The sequence below is a fragment of the Hyperolius riggenbachi genome, chromosome 4, assembly GCF_040937935.1.
Source record: "Hyperolius riggenbachi isolate aHypRig1 chromosome 4, aHypRig1.pri, whole genome shotgun sequence".
NCBI classification, from domain to species: Eukaryota; Metazoa; Chordata; class Amphibia; order Anura; family Hyperoliidae; genus Hyperolius; species Hyperolius riggenbachi.
The window spans coordinates 229,077,865-229,105,288 of NC_090649.1; the positions used below are offsets into that span (position 1 = coordinate 229,077,865).

The 27,424-nt window shown below is 42.7% G+C and overlaps 1 protein-coding gene across 4 annotated transcripts in view; it reads right to left on the reverse strand.

Moving 5' to 3' along the window:
* Window positions 1–27,424, reverse strand: part of KHDRBS2 (KH RNA binding domain containing, signal transduction associated 2) — a 588,641-nt gene that overhangs the window by 298,220 nt on the left and 262,997 nt on the right. For all 4 annotated transcript variants that reach the window (XR_011031441.1, XR_011031439.1, XR_011031440.1 and 1 more), the window contains 2 exons: window positions 5,733–5,860; window positions 2,223–2,418 (listed from right to left, as the gene is read on the reverse strand). Coding sequence is in view for 1 of the 4 variants with exons in the window: in XM_068281437.1 (XP_068137538.1) it covers window positions 2,223–2,418; window positions 5,733–5,860 (324 nt within the window). In the remaining 3 variants the exon portion in view is untranslated. The remainder of the gene's footprint in view (window positions 1–2,222; window positions 2,419–5,732; window positions 5,861–27,424) is intronic.

Consider the following 27,424-nt stretch of genomic DNA (forward strand, 5'->3'; position numbering starts at 1 on the left):
TATTTTTCGGACTATAAGACGCTCCGGACTATAAGATGCACCTAGCTTTAGAGGGAAAAAATCAGGGAAATTTTCTTATACTAAACCTAGGTGAGTCCATGGTGCAGGAGCATCTTATGGACCTTTTTCCCCCAAACTGTCTATCTAAGCTACACTAAGCCCTGCTGCCCAACCAGATACACTCACAAAACACTCAGCTACGCTGACTACACTCACACTCACTGCTATTCTAACTGCAGTCCCTACACTGCCATAGCATGATGAATTCTAATCACTCTTGCTGGACACTGAGGAAGCCAATACATACATATGAATGGTGACACAGAATAAAATTTTAAAGTGTTGTGTCCCAATTAATGTGATTCTGCTGTTGCTCTGATAGTCTTCCGGCTCCACATGCACAGGGTCTTCAGGGTCCACTACAGTGCTTCTAGCCATGGCTGGATGGAAAGTCCTTACTATCTTCGCTTCTCACGCTGACTTTGGCTCATCTGCTATTATTCCCGCCGCTGATGTCCCAGCCCCTGCATCTCCACCTTCATCTACCACACCATGGGAGTGCCAATGATGACTTCTGCATGGCCACTAAGCCGTGCATCCCCAGGACCAGCAGTGGAAGTGGCGGGGCAGGTGACAAAGCTTGAGGAAGGGCTGCATGAATGCCCAGAAAGTGAGTGACAGAAACGTGTCTCCCTCCTCCTGCCACCGATGTCCCAGCCATTTCATCCCTGCCCTCATCTGGGAAGGGCCTATGCCAGAAGACTACGCTAATGATGCTTTCTCACCCCCAGTGGAAGTGGCTCGGTGCATGACAAAGCTTGAGGAAGGGCTGCATGAAAGCCCGGAAAGTTAGCGGCCGGAGCGTGTCCCCCTCTTACCGCCACTGGTGTCCCAGCCACTGCATCTCTGCCCTCATCTAGGGAGGGCCTGCACTGGAGGCCTGTGCCAATGTTGCCTTTGCACCCTCACGATCAGCAGCAGAAGCGGCCCTGAGATGATGGAGCTGAAGGAAGGGCTGCAAGGAAGCCTGTGTGCGAGGCTGATGAGGGAGGTGCTGCACATATCTGTGAGTGCAGCCAGTGAATCCGGAAGCATAGAGGCATCAGGACCTGCTACATACAGCGGCTGGATGACATCGGCGGAGCATTGATGAATAGGTAAAAAACGTACATTCACACTATAAGACGCACTGACTTTTCACCCCCATGTTTGGGGGAGAAAAAGTGCGTCTTACAGTCCGAAAAAAGGGGTAAGCTATGTTCTGAATGTGAGTATATTATTTTCTTTGGAAAATAAAGGGAAGGTACAAGTACTCAGGGAAAGGCTATCTGGCAGGCATAGATACTTAGTTGTAAGGGCACTCCAAATCAGAATCATCTTGTGTGTATCAAACCAGACAGATGCAGGGCATGCTCATTGTGTATTGTAGGGTCTTGACATTGATAGAAAAACAAGGAAAGGGAGCACTGATCTGATAGAAGACTTAATACCAAATCTTTATTCCAAGTCTGTCATGCTGCATAGGCTACACATTTTAGAGTTCATGAGTGTTCAGGCTATTAGGTGGCATCAGGTGACAACACTGAGGAACTAACAGTTGTTTTACGTGTGGATGTGAGCAAGAGTGTATCCACATGCAAAACAGCTGTTAGCTCTTGGTCATCCAATGCCACTCACCAGCCTGGGCACTCAGGAATCCTATACAGTGTACATTTTGCAACATGACACACTTGGAATAAAGATGTGGTATTAAGACTCCTAGCAGATCAGTGCTACCTTTCTTTGCTTTTCTGCCAATATAATTTTCTTAAACTCAATAGCAGCTTCAATAGATTTTTTTTCTTTCTATCTTTTGAGATAAGTGCACTGCTTTTGACCTCAGTTGGCAGAACTTGTTGTGCTGTAAATTCTTGGAATACTTTGATGTCTCTCTGCTAGCAGAAAATATAGAAACTTACAGCAGAAGTCCTCTGTTATTGAGCATGCTTCCCCATAGTGACAAGTGGCCATAAATACATATTATAGGAGTGCTACTTAGTAGCAAGCAAATGTAATAAATACAAAATAAAAATGTGCTAAAACAAATTGGCCTGGAGGACTTGCAAGCCTCCAAATAAATTGGCTGCTAAAATTATAATACAAAAAATTGATAATATTACAATTCTTTCCATTGTTTTATTCATTAACTAAAACAACAACCATAACAGGGATGTGCAACTTACATAGTCTTCATAAGTCTCCAGAGTAACTGTTGGTGCCGCTCTATAGCCAGGTGCAGCCGGAGCTCCTCGTGCCCTTGCCGCAGGAACCCCTCGAGCTATTGGAGGTAATGACAATGCCCCTCGTGACACAGGTGAACCTCTAGGAACTGGAGTGCTTCGCACTGGTACTGAAGATGGAATGGCAGCTGCACGGTTCCTAATAAAGGATAACACAGAAACTACAATATTAGATATTAAATCTAGTTATTTTAATTTAAATGAATTACATGTTATGACCATTCCTTGGACCAATTATGAAATTACCCATCACCCACATGCAAATTACTACTAGATGCCAGGTTCTTTATAAACATCAAATTTACCAAGCAAAAGTTGGCAATGCACATCCAGGACACACAGTCACTGGGAGCATATGAGAACTCAGTAAGATGAGTCCAAGTCACCTGCTCGGACACAGCAATTGCCTGATTCCCAGCTGGTGAATATGCTTCACTGATGGGCATTTATAGTATTCAGGTATTCATTATAAACATTTACCTTATATTTTTGTCAGGAAAAATCAGACCCAGATTAAGTCCAGGCAAAACAATGACCCTCCTCCCCCACACACAAAAATCACCACCACCACTCCCCGACCTCACAGTTAACCAATTGAAAGTGTGCTCAGGCAAGTTGGAAGATCACAGTCCAGACAAATGGGAGACCACAATTCAATGATCTTTCCCAGAAAAAGCTAAACCTTTATTTGCAAAACATACTACGTTTTTCAGACAGATGTGTGGTCCCCAGATACCAGAATCAAGCAGAAGGGCTCCCCTAGAAATCAGAATTAAATAGCCACTCTATTCCACAGATGCATAAATTGAGCAGCCATGGGCCCCTTAGATACAAGAGCCTAGATGACGCTGAAGCCATGGAGACGGGATGCTAAATGGCTGAGATGAGAAAGCTGTAAAATGCATTGCTGGAACCTGGAAAGGTGTGGCACTCTGAAAACTCCAGTCAGCTCACAGTTTAGGTGGCCTGCTGTGTGGGTCTCTATGAGGCCTGATATGGGCCCCATCTGGATGTTCTCTCAGAGCCTTAGGCAATTGCTTTGCCCAACTTGTGGGTAATCCAGCATTGGGGAAAATCTTAATTTTTTTGTAAATACAATGTTATTTAAAATAAAAAAGTATTGCTGCTTCCCACCCCTTTAACTTCTTGCATCCCATGCAGGATAGTATAGCCCAGAAACTGGACTTATTATCTTCTTACTATTTTTTTTCTCCCTGCATTTTCATTTGTAGACTTTTATCATCCTCACTCCAACCTGAATTATCACAAATACTTTCTGTACTTCCTAAACCTCAGATTTTATTTTTATTTTTCTAGTCCTATGGACCAACAGGACTACTTTGCAGCAGATTTAAATATTAAAATTTCCTACAAGCCTCTTGACTGCATTTCTGATTAGCGCTCTCCTTGTTCGGCCTGTGAGTTTAGGTGGACGGCCTTGTCTTGGTAGGTTTACAGTTGTGCCATACTCCTTCCATTTCTGAATCATCGCTTGAACAGTGCTCCGTGGGATGTTCAAGGCTTTGGAAATCTTTTTGTAGCCTAAGCCTGCTTTAAATTTCTCAATAACTTTATCCCTGACCTGTCTGGTGTGTTCTTTGGACTTCATGGTGTTGTTGATCCCAAGATTCTCTTATACAACCTCTGAGGGTGTCACAGAACAGCTGTATTTGTACTGACATTAGATTACACACAGGTGCACTCTATTTAGTCATTAGCACTCATCAGGCATTGTCTATGGGCAACTGACTGCACTCAGACCAAAGGGGGCTGAATAATTACGCATACCCCACTTTGCAGTTATTGATTTGTAAAAAAAATGTTTGGAATAATGTATGATTTTCGTTCCACTTCTCACATGTACACCACTTTGTATTGTTCTTTCACATGGAATTCCAATAAAATTGATTCATGTTTGTGGCAGTAATGTGACAAAATGTGGAAAACTTCAAGGGGGCCGAATACTTTTGCAAGCCACTGTATATATATATATATATATATATATATATATATATATATATATATATATATATATATATATATATATATATATATATATTCATGTGTTTTATATTCATTTTTGTGGGGGGGGGGGTTACTTGGTTGATTTACAGGCATACTGCCATCTCTGCACATCCACTATTTATCTATACAATTCAATTGTGCACAGATGCAGTAGCAACTAGTGCGCACGCATCCCCATTGTGTGACGGAGCTCCACTCTATCAACAGTCTGCCAGTGGCGATCTCCGCTACCAGTCTGTTAGACAGCGAAATCACCGTCTATTTACAGCAGCAATTTTATAAATCCCTTGAGTAGTACGATTTATCAAGACTATGTCTCAATCCTCAATCCAGTAAATCCAGAATAACCATAATAAACCACTTATATAATGAAACACAGCACACCCCATAGTGACTTAGATCCACTAGGATCAGGGATGAGCAGAAACTACGCCAGTGCGAATTTACGCATCGTAGTTCGCATCTACGCATCGTAGTTTGTAGGTAAAGTTTCAAAACTACGCTTACGAATTTACGCGTAGCAAAGTACCGCTACGCATAGTTTACACCCCCTACGTGTAGTTAACATGTGTATTGCGATGTAAACTACGAAAATGTTATTCGCTGCTATTTTTCCACGTACGATTGTATGCTTACAAAATTATGCATTAGAAAGGGGAATGTACGCATAGATGAGCTCCTGGTACCAGCATTAATAGTGAAATGAATGCGTACATTTTTCTGCATAATGGCATAAGCATCTGCATACACTACGCTTTGCACTACGCGTAATTGCGTATTTTAACGCGTAGTCTACGAAATGCATACGAAGCGAATATTTGATTTCAAAACCGTAGTTTGGTGAAGCATAATTGCGTAAAACTATGCGTAGTTCCAGCGTAGCGAAGTTGGCTGACTACGACCACCCCTGACCAGGATACAGGGCTAAAAGACACCAAAAATCCCCCTTGCGAAAAAAGGAATGCTAATAAGGCAAAATTATATTTAGCACTTAAATAATGATGAAATTAAACATGTCCATTTTGGATCCTCTAAAATCCATTTTCAAGCAAGTTTTCATGCAAGTGTAATCCAAGCGGTAGAGTCACTCCAAAGGGGAAAACTGGAACCAAGACTGGATTGGAAGCAATTCAAATTTAACAAACTTTACAGAAGGGGAAAAGAAAAACCTCATTTGAACACTTTAAAGTAATTTCTTTTGAAAGCAACCACTAAACAAATCACGTTGAAGTGTTTCCCTTATACAGTATAATACTCTGAAAATAATCTACTAATAAACTTGGTTAAAAAATGAAAATGTATTATTTATTATATTGCAAATGGTCAAACATACAGTTGAACTTGTCAAAAATGTATTCATTTTGAAGGTATAAATGTGAGAGCTGGACAGCAAAACTGTATTACAAATGGAAATGATGAGTTATTTACCTGACAGTTGTAGCTGGGACTAATCTTATTCCTCTACTTCTGGTTACTTTACTTTGATTGGATTCTTCAGATCCATTTAAATAGGACAGCTCTCTTAACTGTTCTTGCCGAATTTCATCATTATAGTCCTACAAAACAGAAAATGGTAATATATTGCTTATGATACATAACACTGAGTTGCGAAATCTTTCAGAAATGTATTACGTATTTGTACTGTAAGAATTTGAGCTATACCACCTTCTGGTGAACTGCTACAGTAGTGACCTGCCGTGACCTGAATGTCCTACAGTTGCTATCTTTAATCTTTAATGACTAAATGTAAAATAAACAAGTCAAGGAAAAAATACGTGAACAAAGCTAGTGCCTCACAGTTTCCAAGACAAATTGCTTGTCTTACAAACTAGCTCATACCCTATTCTGTACAGAAAAATAAAAGTTTCCTTGGAAATCTCCACACCACCCCTGTCCATTTCAGAAACAGCATCAAAAAGACGTGGTATAGCTGGACGTCTATGGGTATGAAAATAATAGTATTCTAGGAGGTACAAGTATATCATCAAATAATTAAGAACAGATTAAAAGGAGGAAAAGTGGTTATCCTTTCCAGTCTCCACCCCTCTCCCACCAATGCACAGGCACACTCCCACCAAGCATAGGAAAACAGTCGTAATTATCAGATGCTTTTTTTTGTTTCTTCTCTGAATGCCTACATTTGAAAAAGCTGCAGGTTGAAAGGGTGTGAGTGATATCCACTAGTAGACTATTGGTAATAGTACTGTTACCATTATTTTACTAGTTAATTCAGATAGTAACATATCATTATTCTTTACCAACATTTTGCTATGAACTATGCTTACCCTCACACAGAGCCCTCCCTCTACCAATCTCCCCTGGCGATGACTAACCCTAAGCAGTAGCTAACCTTAACCCTCTAATATAGAACATTAAGTATCCCCAGCCTAGACCTAAGACCCAACTTCTAGTGCCTAACCTTAAAGCCCCTCCCCCCAAATGTCTAGCATTAATTATCCCTCACCGACATCTAACACTAAAGAACAACCACCTGCTGATGCCCAACACTATCCGAGTATCCGCCACCAGGAGACATCCTGGGAAGATGGGCACCTGATTAAATAGCAGGTGTTAGGGCCTATTATATCGAGTGCCCATTTTACCAGGAGGCATTTTACACTCTTTTTAACTGTTCTGCTCTGAACTACTTATCTCATGTTTTTTTCCTGCTTTTTATGTGCATTGATTTACATCAAACCAAATGATACATTGAGATAATTGGGAATGGGCATGAAAGAGATAGCTCAGAGTACACCCAATAAAGACCAATACCTTATGTCAACTTGCTGAGCTGCTGAAGGATGTCACCATTCAGATCCTCCGAAGCCAGGGTTAATCATAATTGAGACCTCTGCAATCCCCTATTCTTATATGAATGCTAATATTTAATAAAATACCCAACTTTTTAAATTAATGAAGCCCAACATATGTTACTTTTTACATTTCGGCTTATTGATTTTGAAAGTTGGCAACTGTATTCCATAGTGGTGATGAAGTAGTCTTCAAACTTCATGGTAACTATTATGGGAAGGCAGAACACATATATTATTCATTGAACCTAGATTTAAGGAGTGTTTAAGGGATCCCAAGTTCTGAACCTAAAAAAGTGATGTTTGATGCTTATGATACATTAATATTAAAATGTCATATGGGAGTGGAGTGGAGGCTTGAATATTCTTTTATTGCCCAGAGTTGGCTATAATGATAATGACTAGCAAAACTAATATGTGAATATGTCTTTATTATTTAACAACTTTGCTATATTTAACATTAAAAGCACTTACTTACAGCATATACATACAGTACTTGCAAATAATATATTTATTATTAAAGAGATATGACGGAAGATAGTTAATTATTCATGGGAAAAGAATGATTACGCTGTAAGCGCATATGCACATTTAGGTGTATTTAAAGCTAAGCTGAGATTGCACCTTGTACTTGCTTGCTATAATATGGGCACATTATTAATTTAATTTTTTATAGATATATTAAACAACCAGGCATGCACATTCTGCAGTGCAAGGTTAAGAGAAAACTGTATCATGGAAAGCTATTAGGGTATAGCAGAGACATTACATATGCCAAGAGTTTGTTCAAGATAGCTAAATCAATTCCAGAATGAATGGACTTCCAGTGCAAGGCTGCACATACGCAATGTCAGCGGTTTATAAACTACAGTAAGTCAAGAATATTTTCCCATAATTCACACTAGTGCACTGCTGAAAACTGTATATATCAGTTATTAGAAATAAAGCACACAAGTATGTTAGTATATGTTTATTGTACATTTGACCACAGCATGACATTAGAGAAATTACATGTTTTAATGTTAATATTATTAATAAACATATTTTTGCTTGACTTTTTTACATGCAATTAATAACAAAATATATGTTTTCTGTTGTTATTATCACTGTTACCATTGAAATTAATCACAGATGAATATGAAACAAAATCAAAATAAATAATCAATCCACTTATTTTGTTAAAAATAATTGACTAAACTAATAGTGGTGTGTGTGTGTGTGTGTGTGTGTGTGTGTGTGTGTGTGTGTGTGTGTGTGTGTGTGTGTGTGTGTGTGTGTGTGTGTGTGTGTGTGTGTGTGTGTGTGTGTGTGTGTGTGTGTGTGTGTGTGTGTGTGTGTGTGTGTGTGTAGAGAGAGAGTGTGTGTGTGTGTGTGTGTGTGTGTGTGTGTGTGTTTGTGTTGGGGGGAGCTATAATCATAATTATACAAACTTCTGTTTAATCCTACTCTTTAAAACTCATTCAATATTTAAACATTTAGGACTAGTTCACAGCGCTCAGTTGCATTGCAGAATACTTCTTTATGTCTACTCATTGCGCATACAATTCTATGGCCTGTTCACAGCACTGTATTGTAATGGACTGCGTTATTCTAAATCCCTGCAGTGCAAGCTATGTCAATGTCCAGTCTCCATTGCAGTTCCCAATCATTAAAATGTGTGCATTATAAAGCTGACCATTGTGTACCTGCGTACGTATTAGTACGCCATGGGTGAGTTGGGTGCAGGGAGAACCAAATGATGGCTCTCACTGCTAAACTCCCTGGTGGCGTTAAATATTTTTACCCCTCAGAGTCATCGCAACTCGGAGGGAGGTGTAATTCGGCGATCGCCAGAGCCCCGACTTACTCTTACACGCCCAGTGCAGCATACCAATGCTGCTATGAGGCACCTGGTTTCAGTGCCTGGTGTGCTGAAGCCACCTGCTTCGGTGTACCTAACCTTATTGTGGGTTTCAGCTTTAACCACTTGAGGACCCACCCTTTACCCCCCCTTAAGGACCAGCGCTGTTTGTTTGGATCTGTGCTGGGTGGGCTCTGCAGCCCCCAGCACAGATCCGCGGCCACACAGAGCGATCAGATCGCCCCCCTTTTTTCCCCCCTATGGGGATGATGTGCAGGGGGGGTCTGATCGCTCCTACTTGCAGGCATTTTGCGGGGGGGGCACCTCAAAGCCCCCCCCGCGGCGACATTCTCCCCCCTCCCTCTCCTACCTGCTCCCCCGGGAGATCTGGGCTGCACAGGACGCTATCCGTCCTGTGCAGCCAGTGACAGGCTGTCTTCTGTCACATGGCGGCGATCCCCGGCCGCTGATTGGCCGGGGATCGCCGATCTGCCTTACGGCGCTGCTGCGCAGCAGCGCCGTACAAATGTAAACAAAGCGGATTATTTCCGCTTGTGTTTACATTTAGCTTGCGAGCCGCCATCGGCGGCCCGCAGGCTATTCACGGAGCCCCCTGCTTCCTGATTAATTAGGCTGCAGCTGGCGACGCAGTACTGCGTCGCTGGTCCTGCAGCTGCCACTTTGCCGACGCACGGTATAAGCGTGCAGTCGGCAAGTGGTTAAATATTAGAGACTGCTTGGACTGTAATGGATTAAATTAACCCTGCTTAAAAAAAATCTAAATACTAATAACCTCTTCCCTTTTCACCATACTTCCTTTAATAAATCCAACACTTTCAGCATTTTTGTAATTTTTTAAGGAAGAAGGTTTATTAACCACTTCACCACTGAGGGGTTTTACCCCCTGAGCACCAGAGCAATTTTCACCTTTCAGCGCTCCTTCCATTCATTCGTCTATAACTTTATCATTACTTATCGCAATGAAATGAACTATATCTTGTTTTTTGCGCCACCAATTAGGCTTTCTTTAGGTGGGACATTATGCCAAGAATTATTTTTTTCTAAATGTGTTTTAATGGAAAAATAGGAAAAATGTGGGGAAAAAAATAATTATTTTTCAGTTTTCGGTCATTATAGTTTTTAAATAATGCATGCTACTGTAATTAAAACCCATGAAACGTATTTGCCCTTTTGTCCCGGTTATAAAACCATTTAAATTATGTCCCTATCACAATGTTTGGCGCCAATATTTTATTTGGAAATAAAGGTGCATTTTTTTCATTTTTGCGTCCATCCCTAATTACAAGCCCATAGTTTATAAAGTAACAGTGTTATACCCTCTTGACATAAATATTTAAAAAGTTCAGTCCCTAAGGTAACTATTTATGTATTTTTTTTAATTGTAAATTTTTTAATTTTTTTTTAATTACAAAAAAAAAAAATTGGGGAGTGTGGGAGGTAATGAGTTAATTTTATGTGTAAAAGTCATTTATTTGTATGTGAAAAATGTGTAGGGTGTAGTTTACTATTTGGCCACAAGATGGCCACAGTAACTTTTTGTGAGTTTTTTCTCACAATGATCGCGCTGCCCATAGGAGAGCAGCTGATCATTGCGGGGCTTAGATCAACGAACGGGAATGGATTTACCCGTTCATTGATCTCTGGGCGAGCGGGCGGCGGCGTGTTTACTAGCGGCGGGCGGCGTGTTTACGAGCGGGAGCGCGGGCAGCGTCGGGAACGCGGAAAGTACGTGTTTCTCCGTCCCTGGTTGGGATGGAAAAAGGGGCGGAGAAATACGTACGCGCGGGGGTAAAGTGGTTAAGATGTTTTCTTTCACTGCAAAGAAAAGATCAAATAATGGCCCTTATCAAATTCCCTTGTTCTCATTGGTGATATTTTCATACTTTACCAATAAAATGCCATTTAAGCCATCACCAAGCAAGAACATACTCAGAATAATTTGACAGTACTTTGACAGTACTTTTCACCTTCTTTTTTATTTGTAGAGTGCTGAAATATTATTTTAAACAGAACATGGAAAATTATCTCCTTTGAGAAAACTTAAGAGAAAATGTAAATTGAATAAGGGCCATTATTTTCATTACGAAGTGAGAGGTTAGAATGAAAGGGTAACTCCACTTTTGTTTTAAAATTGATAGGGGCGTAGTGGAAAGGAGTACATTTGAAATCGGCGCCGGTAGACTTGGGCGCAGGATACAGCGGTATATGGCTGATCCTGCTTCTGCACAAGTCCGTTTTAATTACTATTCCCCCTCCAGGCCGCCATGGATAGTGGGGGAATGAAATAATTCAGCTTCCAGCTATTGCTGGAAGCCAAATTATTGTGTTTTTTAAGCAACTTCGGCTCCGTCTTATGACGGAGCCGACGTTACTCACTGAGCGCCGCTATAGACAGATTTCTATTATAGTCTATGGCGGCGCTGGCTGCGCCCAAATCTAGCAGCACTGAAAAGCACTGATCCGGCGCTAAGCACTCTTGCCTTTTAGTGATGGGTCCCCGGTTTAAACCCCATGCAGGGCACGATCTGCATGGAGTTTGTATGTTTTCTGCATGTCTGCATGATTTCCTCTGGGCACTCTAGATTCCTTCCACATCCCAACACACACACAAGTTAATAGGTTACCCCTTATATTGTCCCTAGAATATAATGGCTATATAAATATGGTAGGGAATCGGGATTAGATTGTGAGCCCCCTCTAAAGGAGTTAGTGACAAAACTATATACTTTGAGCATGCTGGGAATTGCCTTATTATTTTGTACACTCTAATGAATCCCATTAGTCCCTGATGGGAAGTTTACCAGTGCATTGTATGGTCTGATACAACATTAGGTACAGTATGTCAATGGAACCAAGTGTGTTAAACTACTTGCAGTGTGTATAACTAACATGACAAAGATTGTTTTTTTTATAATAATAGTGGTGGTACACTTTACATGGGTATGGCACAATTTCCTTCAAAGTTTCTTAGTGGAAGTACATTTTTTTCCGTGTATTTCATCCTTGATTTTATCCTTGCATAAAGGTGCATTTTGTCCTTGCCCTATTTAATCAATTCAACTATCTTCAGAGCTCCCTCAGTTTATGTCATTCTTCATTTCTGTTATGTATTCTTTCAGTGTGTCTTCAACTTGCTGAGTTGTTTATGATATTTTCCTTACCATTTAGAAACTGCTTATTTCACGTGTCCATCATCTTTATTCAGTTTGCTTTAAGATGGGCTGACGTGACGTGAGATGCCGGAGGAGCTCACAGCTTCACTTAATCCATGACTTCGACTTGTTATGTTTTGCCTTTGGCTTGCATGCCACGTTTAGTTATGTTGTATTTGCTTACTCAAAAGATATTAATGATATAGTTGTGTTATATTTCGTTATATTTTAATACATAGCTCTGTAAATGAACTGAAAAGGATACGACTTAAGTGTACAATTGTACAGCCTGTAAGTAATTAAAAGTAACAGACGTGTCAAGGAATATGGATGTGCAACACAATGCTTCTAAAATAAGAAGAAATACTCCAAGGCATGCCACTGTGTTGTCATGCCACTGTTGATGTTTATGAACCAGGGGATCTATGTGCACATAGAGATGCTTATATTTCCACAGCATCACCTGGGTATTCACAGGAAAAATTGTTGTCTGACAGTTCTGTGCTTGGAGATCTTGAGCCTTTGCTGCATTACTGAAAACCACTGCATCCCCTAGTCCTCTGTTGCTTATCTCAGTTTGTTCTGGCTGCCTTGTTTTGTCAGTGTTCACTGGACCCTGAATTATGAATATGTGCTGTCTGAGCCATCTTTGTGTTTCATTTATGAGCCATACATCTTTGCCACATGTCTTCCTTGTAATAGTCTATGTTGGAAGTGAGGAACACAAAAACACCTTTTAGTAATTCCATTTAAAACTATATGTCCTATTACATAGTTACATACTTAGTTTGGTTGAAAGAAGACATTTGTCCAGTGGTGTCCCTACCATAGGGCACAGGGGGGCGTGGCGCACCGGGTGACAGACACCCAGGGGGGTGTCACCACGACCCCCCACAGCAGCACAGCAGGAGGGTGAAAGCAGCGCTAGAAGGAGGGGCTGTGGAGGCAGCGGTGGGGAGGGGGGAAATATCCCCCCTTCCTCACCTGGGACCCCTCCTTCTACCTCTCTCCCCCTCCATAGATAACTGTCGGGAAGTGCAGGGGCGGCCGGAGGCGTGCTGAGAATTACTCACCTAATTTCCGCATTCCAAGCGTGGAGCGCAGCGTCATGTCATCACAGGTCTTCAACGCCGCCCACTGTGCTTCCTGATTAGCGGAAGCACAGTGGGCGGCATTGAAGGTGGAGATCTGTGACATCATGAAGCTGCCATGCTAGGATCGCAGAAATGAGGTAAGTCTCAGCACGCCTCTGGCCGCCCCTGCACTTCCCGACAGTTAGCTATGGAGGGGGAGAGAGGCAGAAGGAGGGGTCCCAGGTGAGGGACTCCTTCTAGCGCTGCTTTCACCCTCCTGGGGGCAACTATACTAGCTATACTGGGGGCAACTATACTAGCTATACTGGGGCAACTATACTAGCTATACTTACTGGGGGCAACTATACTAGCTATACTTACTGGGGGCAACTAAACTAGCTATACTGGCTGGGGGCAACTATACTAGCTATACTGGCTGGGGGCAACTATACTAGCTATACTGGCGGGGGGCAACTATACTAGCTATACTTACTGGGGACAACTATACTAGCTTTACTTACTGGGGGCAACTAAACTAGCTATACTGGCTGGGGGCAACTATACTAGCTATACTGGCGGGGGGCAACTATACTAGCTATACTTACTGGGGGCAACTAAACTAGCTATACTTACTGGGGGCAACTATACTAGCTATACTGGCTGGGGGCAACTATACTAGCTATACTGGCTGGGGGCAACTATACTAGCTATGTTTTCTGGGGGTAACTAAACTAGCTATACTTAGTGGGGGCAACTATACTAGCTATACTGGCTGGGGGCAACTATACTGGCCGGGGGCAACTATACTAGCTATACTGGCTGGGGGCAACTATACTAGCTATACTGGCTGGGGGCAACTATACTAGCTATACTGGCAGGGACAACTATACTAGCTATACTTACTGGGGGGCAACTATACTAGCTATACTTGCTGGGGGAAACTAAACTAGCTATACTTACTGGGGACAACTAAACTAGCTATACTGGCTGGGGGCAACTATACTGGCTGGGGGCAACTATACTAGCTATACTGGCTGGGGGCAACTATACTAGCTATACTGGCTGGGGGCAACTATACTAGCTATACTGGCTGGGGGCAACTATACTAGCTATACTGGCTGGGGGCAACTATACTAGCTATACTTACTGGGGGCAAAATACTAGCTATACTGGCTGGGGGCAACTATACTAGCTATACTGGGGGCCACTATGCTAGCTATACTGGGGACCATTATACAACCTATACTGGGGCCCACTATACTAGCTATACTGGGGACCACTATACTACCTATACTGGGGGCCACTATACTAGCTGTACTGGGGACTACTATACTACCTACACTGGCTCCTGGCGCTACCTAAACTAGGGGGCACCTCTCACTACCTAAACTATCTAGGCCAGCCAGCCCAACATCACCACCAGCCAACCAGCCCAGAATCACTGGCAAAAAGGCCACAGCATCACCCCCAGTCAGGCCAGCATTTACTTCAACCAGCCAGGCACAACCACAGCATCACCACCAGCCAGCCCAGCCACAGCATCACTGCCAGCCAGCCCAGCCACAGCATCACCGCCAGTCAGGCCACAGCATCACTGCCAGCCAGGCCACAGCATCACTGCCAGGCCTTTCAGTCCACACATCATCCCCAATCCAGCCAAAAACAGTATTGCCAGCCAGGCACAGCAGCCAGTAGAGGAGAATTCAGAAGCCAGGTGAGAGGTGTCTACCATATTAAGGGGGCATTCTGCCCATTTATGTGAAATGCTGTCTATTTATGTGCCTTATGACTGCTGAATTTGTCTTGTTGGTGGCCTCATGATTGCTGAATTTGTCTTGTTGGTGGCCTCATAATTGCTGAATTTGTCTTGTGGGGGCTTCATGATTGCTGAATTTGTCGTGTTGGTGGCCTCATGATTTGTTGGGTGCTTCAAGATTTCTGAATTTGTCTTGTTGGGGGCCTCATGATTGCTGAATTTGACTTGTTGGGGGCCTCATGATTGCTGAATTTGTCTTGTTGGGGGCCTCATGATTGCTAACTGTGAGACTATGGGAAAAGCTGAATCATATTCATATGAGACAATAGCCTTAAACCTACTTTTTTAGCTTTTTAAAACAGAAAATTAAATTTGGGGGGAGGGGGTTTCTAAAACAATACGTTTTTCAGGAGTAGGATGGATGAAATTGTTTATCTTCACAGTTTATTTTCAACTTGGATTTTCCATAATGTTCACGTATGAGTTAAAATGTTTGTATTTAGTTTAAATTACTGTTGGCGCTTTGCGATAGATAAGTGACTTTTGAGTTGCAGTTTGGGCACTCGGCCTCCAAAAGGTTTGCCACCACTGTCCTAATCTAATGTCCCACCATTGCTAAGTTCATGTAAATTTGTCTCCACCTGTGACCACACCCACATTTTGGTCCATGACCACACCCATTTTTCAGCGCAGCCGCACAATGTAGCCCCATTTTTCGGCTAAGCGCGCCGCACTTTGTCTTCCTGATTGGGGGGGGGGGGGGGGGTCTGTGGATAATGAGCAAATAAATAAAACACCACCCTGAACCTACACATATCCTAATTAATCCAGGGGAAGGCAAAAACCCTTACAAGGCTTGGGCCAATTAGCCTTAAGAGGTAAAAATTACTTTCCGACTCCAGATGGCAGTCAGGTAAATCCCTGGATTAGCCTTACACATATTGGCTAATGTTAAAGGAAACTTGCAATTAGAGGGATACTGACGTTGCCATTTTCTACCTTTGAAGATACTAAATCTGTGACTGTGTTGCTAATCTTTCAGCTGCACTAGTTTCCCACTTTCAAACACCAAGCAGCTAGTGTGGTCAGATTTGAATTAAATGTATGAAGTACATACTTGCTCTGGACCACTTAGGCTTCTTTAACATGGAAGTCTGAAGGCAGGAAATTCACCACCTGTCAGCTGCACCTGTGTTCACGAACTGGCGTACAAAGGGCACCGGATATAGCCACTAGCAGAATATTGGTAAGATTACCAATATTCTGCTACTTAATTTTGATAGTAAAATATTGGCAGTCATTACAGATATTTTATTATGATCTAACCTAATCTTACTCTTACACAGAACTGTCCTCCTACCGATGCCTATCCCCTACCTACCCCCACCCCCCTCCCTTCCTCGTGGTGCCTAGCCTTAACCAGCCACGGTGGTGCCTGCTATTTGGTTACATCTTAATTGCAACCAAATGGCATTTGTGGCCAGCAGCTAAGAGGCTGCACTACCCAACAAGTGTGCAGTTCAGTTATCTATGTGAAAGAGGCCTTATTCAGAAGGTACTATAGTGCCCACACACAGAGATAAAAATGATTGTCAGTTCAATCACCTTATTACATCAAGTGAAAATAAAATGTTTCAAAAAATCTTTTATATTTGATCTAATGTACTTTTTAATCATTTCTCAAAAGAGAAACAGTTGAAACGGATGGAAATATTTTGATTGAAGTGCCAAGGGTGTATGTGGTTTCCCTTAATGGCAATCAGACTTCAGGCTTTTATTAACACAAATAATCAAACTGAATTGATTATTTAAAATTCCCAAAGGTGTAGCAGTTTTAGAGGATCAACATGACAGCCATGCTAATAATGTGTTTAAAGAAAATCAAGGTGGCATATCTCTCCTTCAAGTTTTTATTGAAAGCAACTTTTTATTTTCTTTTGATAAAGCCAGGCGCAAACTTTTCTAAATCAATTAGCTTTTGTAAGGAAAGATTGGATTTGACATGCATCAGCCCAGACGCCCACATATAAAAAAAAATTACTCTCTTCAGAGAGGACTTATTGCAACTTGTGATTCTCACCAATTGTTTGTGGAACTAGCAAGTTTCCAATTATTTTCTTTTCAGTGTACTGCTATTTAGCTGTTTATTTTAACCATTTATGTGGTTTCAGATGGATTGTCTACGATCCACAGGTCTTCAGTTCCTACTGAGGGATGTAGCTAATAATCTATTGCAGCGAAGAGCCACCACACATGCCCGCGCTCCCTCCCACGTGCATTCGCACTGCCGCCCATTAGTTAGCATTCATTGATCTAAATCCCCGCGTCAGTGATCGCCAGTCATTGTAACTGATGAAGTGACACGTCCACGCATTTCTAATAGTACTAATAGTATGCTAACAGGAAATAATGCACAAGCAAATCTTGTGGCCCAATTGTAAAATTACACCTACTAACATTTATTTTAATAAAAAGACCCATACGTACATTTAGAATTAACCCCTTACCCCCCACACTCTCCCATAATTACCCACATAAAACATTTGCATAACAAAAATACAATTAAAAACAAAATACATGAATAGTTACCTTTGGGACTGAACTTTTTTTAATATGTATGTCGAAAGGGTATATAACTGTTAATTTTGAAAATATGGGGTTGTAATTAGTGATGAACACAAACCTGAAAAAAAATGCACCTTTATTTCCAAATAAAATATTGGCACTATACCTTGTACTAGGGAAATATTTTAAACATTGCAATATCTGGGACAAATGGGCAAATAAAATGTGTTTTTTCCCATTCAAATGCATTTAGAATAAAACAATTCTTAGCAAACTGGAGAATGAATGGAAGGAGTGCTGAAAGGTGAGAATTGCTCTGGTACAAAAGGGGAAAAGCCCTTAGTAGTGAAGGGGTTGAAGTGAAATTTAAGTGAAATTAAACTGATAAGTTAAACAATGGTATCTATCCTATTATTCCTAAAAACAACTTTTAAGCCTCATACACACAGTACAATTTTCCATCAGATTGACCGGTGATTTGAAATTGCATTTTATGTAGACGTCCAAATTGTTTCCGATTGATTTGCAATACATTTTGCATTGATATGTTGATATCAATCGTAATCCAATCGGACAGAAATTATCTAATAGATCCGTTGATCTGATGGAAAATTGTACTGTGTGTACCCAGCTTTAGTATTCCACAGTTTTGTATTACCAATCCCCTGCTCTCAGAAGGGACAACAAAGGACACTGCATATTCAGCAGCGATTCACTGTGGGACACCTCATTTGCTCACTCCAACCTGAATAATCACAAATACCTTGTGTTTTAAGAAGGCAAAATTCTGTTTTATACTGCTCTTAGAAGTCCAGTTATCTGTCAAGAAAGTATTTCATGACTGTAATTCTTTATCAATGAGGGACGCAATAGCCCAGACTGGATCCTAACTGGAGAAAAACTGTCAGTTGAATAGCTAAATATTAACTCTTTCAGACAAAGAAAGAAGAGCAACACAGAATGTTTATTTGTGTGCTTGGCACTGTACATACATGTGTCTGTCTCTTCAGGCCACATGTCACTTAAGCTTCATCTAACTTTTAATAAAATCCCTTTATACTGCTTAATTTATTTTGTATTCTGTCTTGTTGATAGTTGTAATTTAATTAGTAAAATAAAAATACATTGGTAACAAGGTCCGCAGCTATAAAAGCACCCTGCTTATTGTGATACATTTCTATAGTAACATATCAGGAAGGTGAAATCCAAAGATAAAGTCTTCATGCCTACCGATGACCTTGACAGACGCGCAATGGCTAATAGTGAGACGTCACTATGAATAAACACTAAAATGTACACACAGTGTCGGATGGTGCTCCAGGACATTTCAGTTATTTCGAGATGCAGTGCAGAGGTTTGCTTTTTTTTCCAGCATTACAGCATCTATTAATCATAGACATGAATAGTGGCTGATGGGTAAGAAGTAATGTGTGACAGTGCTTTGAGCTTTAAAAGGTATCAAGGTATATCTGTCAGGATGCAGATTCTAGTCTACAGTATGTCCATGACCTGTCAGAGTCTTGTTGCACGTATCTGAAAATAACTCATATTCTACGCTTGTTCAGGTTAAAGTAAATTTTAGTGTAATCACAGAGATTACGGTTTTAGAATTTAAAGGTCAATAGCCACTATGAGATTTTAGTGTTGGTTAGAAGTTACGCCATTTATCACTGATAATGTAATTGCCAAGGGTTATAAAGCATCCATCCTGTAATGAAATATGCATATTACTGTCTTCCACTGCATAACTTACCTCAAGTATGCTCAAAAGCTTAAAGTGAACCAGAGATGAAACACCCTCATGTATTTTACCATATATATCAGTGGGAACATTAGATAAAACACCTACTCTGCTCTCTGTTTCATTCTTCACTGCTCATCTTCCTTGTTATCAGCCTTGATAAAATCCCCGACTGAGCATTCAGTCTGGCTTTGCTCAGGAATCATTATGGCTGAGTCATTATAGCAGAGCCAGAAGGGGGCAGGCTTGGGCTTGAAAAAACATCAGAGAAGACAGACTCAGCTATAATGATTCCTGAGCAAAGCCAGACTGAATGCTCAGTCGGGGATTTTATCAGGGCGGATAAGAAGCAAGCTGAGCAGTGAAAGATAAAACAGAGAGCAGAGTAGGTGTTCACTGTCATGTTCCCATTGATATATATATGGTAAAATACATGAGGGTGCTTCATCTCTGGTTCACTTTAACCACTTAAGGACCAGGGGATTTTCTTCTGATCGGTGCTGCGTGGACTCTCCAGCCCGCAGCACCGATCAGGAAATAGCCAGGGCGATCAGACTTCCCCCCTTTTTCCCCACTAGGGGGATGTCCTGCTGGGGGGGTCTGATCGCCGCCGGCTACCCACACTTTCCGGGGGAAGGGGGGCTCTTCAAAGCCTCCCTCCGTAGCGCTTTCCGCCCTCCCCAGCTTTCCCTCCCTCTCCCTTACCCTCTGAGCAGCGCAGGATGGATATCCGTCCTGCGCCTGATAGGATAGGCTTCTGCCTATCAGATGCCAGTGATCCCCGGCCAACCAGAGGCCGGGGATCGCCGATCTACGTCAGCAGCGCCGTATGATGTAAACAGCGGGGATTTTTTCCCCGCGTGTTTACATTTTGCTGGCGAGCCGCGATCGGCAGCTCTCCGGCTGTTCACGGAGACAGCCTCGGTGAACTGGCATGGAAAGGTCGCTTGATTGAGCGGCTGTTTCCATGCTATACCACTAACGACCCGCTGACGCCTATCGGCGTTAGGCGGTCGTATAAAGGACAATTGAAGAAAGAGTGATGTGGATGCTGCCATATTTATTTCCTTTTAAACAATGCAAATTGCTTGGCTGTCCTGATGATCCTCTGTCTCTGATACTATTAGCCATAGACCCTGAAGAAGAGGGGTGCTACTAAGGTTTTTGTGGCCCGAAATGGCACATAATTTTTGCCCCCGCCTTCTGAAGGGAATAGCAGTGAAAAATGGTCTTGGATATACCATGAGTACAAGCGCACACACTCATGTTCGTATGAGTACACATGCACACACACATACACACACCGGTCAAGTACAGATAATGTCCCCAACAGTTTAATTTCAGATATCAAATGGAGATAACATGTTCCCGACAGATCAAGTTCACACCTTATCACTGATGCTTACCCTAACCTAACCCCCCCTCCCATGCCTACCCGACCCAGTAGGCATCAGAATCAGAATCAGAATCATTTATTTCGCCAAGTGCGACCAAGGTCGAACCCGGAATTGGATGTGGTTCACATGGCAATGGCAACAGACAATAGACAGTGACATAAACATAATGAACATAACAAGCGGGACAGTCGTAAAAAATAGCAATAATACAAACAAGACAGGCAATAGTACAACGAGACAGTCAGTGCCTACACATTTCTAACGGTCTATGCAGTACAATATGTGGTATGCTTCGAGCAGAAATCTTCCGTGGATATTGCGCAACTCATGGATAAGTAAGTTAATTGAAAGAGTCCGCACCTTGAGTACAGCTCTGCCAAAAAGAGCACCAGGGTAATATCTGGGTTCTTTACAGGCTCGGGCTCCAGTGTGCCTTGACCAGGCTGATTGGTTAAGTTGGCCTGAGCAACAGGCGTGCCGACGGGAGGCAGGAGTTCAGCAGGAGGGCTGCTTGGGGAAAAAAGGTGTCCCTATGCCTGTTAGTCTTAGGGCGGGTGGTCCTGTAGCGTCGGCCCAATGGGAGGAGCTTAAAGAAGCAGCAGCCTGGGTGGGATGGGTCCTGGGAGATCCTGCTAGCCCTTGTTTTCATTCTGGTGGTGTAGAGGAGGTCTAGCGGCGGCAGGGGAGAGCCGATGATCCTTTCTGCTGAGCTGATAACTCTTTGAAGCTTGTACTTGTCACTGGCGGTTGCTCTTGCATACCACACGATAATGGCAGAGCAAAGGGTAGTTTCAATAGTGGCAGTGTAGAAGCTGGACAGCAGCTTCTGAGGCATACCAAATTTTTTCAATTGGCGCAAGAAGAATATTCTCTGTTGAGCCTTCTTCTGGATTTTGGTGGTGTTCTGCGCCCACCTTTGGTTGCTCGTTAGGGTTGTGCCCAGGAACCTAACGCTGGGGACCCTGGACACTTCAATCTCGTTGATGAAGATTGGTTGTTGTGTGGGGGGTGTCTTCTGAAGTCCAAGATCAATTCCACTGTTTTGGCTGCATTTAGGACGAGCTTGTTGTCTTCGCATCCTCTGCAGATTCTCTCAGTCTCGCTGCGATACTCGTGTTCCCCAGCCTCCCCTATGAGCCCAATGATAGTGGTATCGTCCGCAAATTTGATGACCTTTACAGAGTCCGCGGAGGAGGTACAGTTGTTGGTGTACAATGAGAACAGGAGAGGTGACAGAACACACCCCTGTGGAGCACTTGTGCTGGTCTTACTCACACTGGAGAAGCAGTTGCCGAGCTTCACCAATTGTGTCCTGTTTGAGAGGAAGTCCTTTACCCATGCACAGAGTGTGGTGCCGGCTCCAAGATGTGCCAGGTTGTCGGTCAATATGTTTGGGCAGATTGTATTGAATGCCGAGCTGAAGTCCAAAAACAGGATCCTAACGTAGGAGTTTGGTCTTTCAAGGTGTTCCGTGATGTACGCCAGACTGATGTTGATGGCATCGTCCACGGATCTGTTGGCCCTGTATGCGAACTGATGTGGTTAGAGGAGGGGGCTGGCAAGGCGCTTCAGGTGGGCAAGGACCAGACGTTCGAGGATCTTCATGACTATGGGGGTGAGGGCCACAGGTCTGAAGTTGTTGAGCTCTGTGTTGCCTGGCTTTTTTGGGACCGGTATGATTGTGGCCCTTTTGAGACAGGAGGGGACACTGCCTTCCGCCAGGGACCTATTAAAAAGGGAGGTGAGCGTGGGGGCCAGCTAGTCCGCGCAGGTTCTCAGGCAAGTTGGCGACATGCCGTCTGGGCCGGCTGCTTTCCTGGCATTGAGACTGCGGAGATGACGAAGTACATCTGCTTCCTGGACCTCGATTTGCACTAGGTCACCCTTGACCTGCGGGGAGGGCCTTGACAAGGGTGCCGGGTTGGCCAGCTGCTTGGGATGGTGCTCAAATCGACAGTAAAACTTGTCTAGTACCGCAGCCAGTGAGGTGCTGGGGGTCGCATGCGGGGGGGGGGGTGGTTTGAAGTTCGTAGCTGCTCTGAGGCCTTTCCACACCTCGCGTGGGTTATTTGACTGGAAGAAGTGGCCCAGCTTGTCAGAGTAGGCCCTCTTTGCAACCCGCAATTCCCGATTCAGAGCGTTCCTTGCATCCCTGAACTCGTCTGGGGTTCCGTGCTTGTGTGCCTCCTCCTTGACTTTCCGGAGGTGGCGCAGCTTGCTGTTGAACCACGGCTTGCTGTTTGGGAAGATCTTGAAGGTCTTTGAAGGAACGCACATCTCCTCGCAAAAACTGATGTAGGAGATGATGTTCTCTGCCCCTTCATCCAGGGAGGGTGCCTCTAGGGCCGCCCAGTCAGTGCAATCGAAGCAGGCCTGTAGCTCCGTCTTAGCCTCGGCTGTCCACCTTTTTACGATCTTTATGGCGGGCTTTGTAGTTTCCAGGTGCCTTCTGTAGGTGGGGATCAGGTGGATTAGGTTGTGGTCTGAGTTCCCCAGTGCAGCACCTTGGGTGGCCTTGTACGCATTCTTAATAGCCATGTAACAATGATCCAGGGTGTTGCTGTTCCTGGTGGGGCACGATATGTATTGCTTGAAGCGGGGCAACTCCTGACGCAGGTTTGCACTATTAAAGTCTCCCAGGATGATGAAAAGGGCCTCTGGGAACTAAGGCAGTTTCCCACTTGATGATGCTGTCGCTGAGTGCACTCAGGGCATTCTTTGTGTTTGCGTCCGGAGGGATATAGACTCCAAAGAATACGATTGAGGTGAACTCCCTGGGGGAATACTGAGGCCTGCAGTTTAAGACCAAGATGGCGCCTGTGCGGGTCGCCTCAGTCACATGGCTCCTGGCTTTTTGAAGTTTTATGTAGTTTCATGTATTTCAGTAGCAGTTTAGTCTTTAGTTTCAGTTTAGTTTAGTTTAGTAGTTTAGTTTTAGTATTAGTATATCATCTATACTGCACGAGCACGTGCCATATCAGAGGGCTCTCACACCAGACAGAGGCATGCCAAACATTAACCCCCCTGCAAATCTGGCAATAGCTGCTTCACTAATAACCATAAAATATCATGTGTCACAGAAATGGGATCACCCCATAGGTGCCCATGTTATTTGCAGCTACAAGTGGAACTTTGGGCACCCGCTACACAAAGCGTCCACTATTTGGACACCTGCTATTTTATCAAATAGTGGATACGTTGTATAGTGTTTGTGTTACTTTAGAGAAAGGACTTTATATTGGCAAAAAAAGAGGAACTAGAATGCAATCTTGCAGTACAAAAAGCACTTTAGAAAACTTTATTAACACATGAACATGGAAGCTCCTAGCTACTAGAAACTAGGAGAAATTCCAGGGAAAAGGTGCTTAGTTCCCTTCAATGTGATAGTCCACTTCTGCAAGAAATAAGAAACCTAGGCAAAAGAGCTCACATGAAATCATTGCTACACGTTCACAAGGGATGTATCACAGCAGTGGGGTTTTTATTGTTAGGCAGGCGAGACCTGAGGGAAAAAAACAAAAAACTAAAGAAAAACTTCCTGCTAGTTTGTTTAAGACAGCTATGAGAAGACATCGTGGTTGATGGAAAAGAGAAGTTAAAACAGAATAAGGGATGTAAGCAGGCAATATTTTTCTTTAACATTTACATTGTTGCTATCCATATTCAAGTGCATACATTATTTTAATAAAATGAACAAGTCACTGTGGTATATTGTGCTGTGTATGCACAGCAGTTTGCCTGGGCAGTAACCCACCCATTAACTAAGCTGTTTTTACAGATGTGCACAAAGGCATGCATACTCAAATATAACTATTATAATCTCTGGGAAAATATTGTCATATCATTTTGTCTAACACATTTGTCTTCTAAAATCATTTGGCCATGAACAAATGCTTACAGTGATCCTTTCATGGATCCATGCCTTTCAATCTACTGTTATATCCTTAAACCAGAGAATTTAATAACAGCACAGATGCTGTTTATTACCCTGAACCGCATTTTCTTACATCTTATCAACACACATGATTGTGCGGTTCAAATTTACTACTGAGTAGTGGAGTAACATTTGCTGGCCATGTGACCTCCTAACTGATGACTCCAGCTGCTTAGGCATATACTGTAAGTGATCACAGAAGAGTCAGTATTAGGGCTGGAGACCCAAATTAAGTAAAAAGGGCACCAGACATTTGGGTGCTGCCATAGGCTGTAATGTGAAATACGGCTTTAGTAGCGCTCAGAATGTAATTTGGGCACCGGCAAAAGATGGGGCCCAAATTACATAAAAATACAGTGCAATTCAGCCACCAATTTAACTAACACATCTCTCTTCCCATTAAAGGGAATCTGTACTGTCCGATTTGTACAATAAAAAACATACCAATCGAGTCACTGTGATCTCCTGGATCCCTTTTCGCTGTTTCCGCCACTCCCTGCTGCAATCCTGGCTTTCAATCTGCAGTTTTAGGCAGTGTTTACAAACAAAAAAACGTGGCCGCTAACCAGGAAGTGATGTGTGTGTGTGTGTGTGTGTGTGTGTGTATATATATATAGAGTCCAGGGGGGGTCAGCAGCTGTCACAGGCTGGAGGTTGAGGGTGCTCGCAACTGGGGATGCCCAGGCCCCCTTGAAGTATACAAAAAAAGCACAAGGAGTTGCAGCACACAGCTCTTTATTTAGAGCAAACAAAATTTCAATCAGCAAACAGTTTCGGTCGTCCCCGACCTTTGTCAATGCCAAACAACGAATGAATGCATGGTCATATATATACACCCGCCCCACAGGATATGACATCATGACAAACTGGGGTCCACCCCTTAGTTACATCACCAAGTGGTGGTAAACACATAATATAAATAGTGTCAATCATATACACTTATCTCATTTATCATAAATCAGTCCATGATCCAAATCACGTAGTAATATTCTCTCTACCAGTGTAACTGTCAGTTTCTTTATATAACCCTAAGAGAGGGAGAGATTATAAAAACAGATGTAAGTCAAAATCTTTATTTAGGCCACCTGGGCTTAAGCTGCCTAATTTGTGAATCCACATAACTTCCCGGCGTTTTAACATCAAGATCCTGTCACCCCACGTCTAGGTTTTGGAATATGGTCTATAACCATATATCTCAGGTCCACGTCTCTATGTCCAGCCTCCCTCCAATGTTTGGCAACTGGGAGGTCAGAGCTTACTGACCTGACAGAGCTCCTATGTTGTGAGATACGATCCCGTACCTTTTGTGTGGTTTCACCCACATAAAGCAGCCCGCAAGGGCAAATCAACAAGTAAACCACATAGGAGCTCTGACAGGTAAGAAAGTATTTAACCTTGTAACCATCACCGAACGTGGATCCCTTAATCACATATGAACATTCACTGCATGTGAGGCATGGATATGGTTGGGGTCATATCCATGCCTCACATGCAGTGAATGTTCATATGTGATTAAGGGATCCACGTTCGGTGATGGTTACAAGGTTAAATACTTTCTTACCTGTCAGAGCTCCTATGTGGTTTACTTGTTGATTTGCCCTTGCGGGCTGCTTTATGTGGGTGAAACCACACAAAAGGTACGGGATCGTATCTCACAACATAGGAGCTCTGTCAGGTCAGTAAGCTCTGACCTCCCAGTTGCCAAACATTGGAGGGAGGCTGGACATAGAGACGTGGAGCTGAGATATATGGTTATAGACCATATTCCAAAACCTAGACGTGGGGTGACAGGATCTTGATGTTAAAACGCCGGGAAGTTATGTGGATTCACAAATTAGGCAGCTTAAGCCCAGGTGGCCTAAATAAAGATTTTGACTTACATCTGTTTTTATAATCTCTCCCTCTCTTAGGGTTATATAAAGAAACTGACTGTTACACTGGTAGAGAGAATATTACTACGTGATTTGGATCATGGACTGATTTATGATAAATGAGATAAGTGTATATGATTGACACTATTTATATTATGTGTTTACCACCACTTGGTGATGTAACTAAGGGGTGGACCCCAGTTTGTCATGATGTCATATCCTGTGGGGCGGGTGTATATATATGACCATGCATTCATTCGTTGTTTGGCATTGACAAAGGTCGGGGACGACCAAAACTGTTTGCTGATTGAAATTTTGTTTGCTCTAAATAAAGAGCTGTGTGCTGCAACTCCTTGTGCTTTTTTTGTGTATATATATATACACACATACATTAATTTGTGTGTATGTATATGTATATATATGTAAACATATATACAGTATATATATATATATATATATATAGAGAGAGAGAGAGAGAGAGAGAGAGAGAGAGAGAGAGAGAGAGAGAGAGAGAGAGAGAGAGAGAGAGAGAGAGAGAGAGACAGCTTGATAAAGACCTGGGAAGGTTGAAACTGTTGCTGTAAACTGACATATGCTCCAAAAATAAAGGAGAGTTTGTTCTTCAATCTTCTGCTCTTTGTTTAAATTGGTGGAGGTGAGGAACCCGCCAGTTGCGTGCACTCATCAACGTTTAAGCAGTGATGCTGTCGTGCCCTTGTGGATTATATATATATATATATATATATATATATATATATATATATATATATACACATATATATATATATATATATATATATATATATATATATATATATATCTGCACTCCAGTCTGGGATTCTCACAGTTTCTCAGCATATGACAGGGGCAGCTTCCTTCCGCCCTCAGCCTCACACACTGCACAAGCTGAAACTGAGAGCAGAGGGTGAGGAGTAAACAAAGCACACAGAGCCTGCAGGG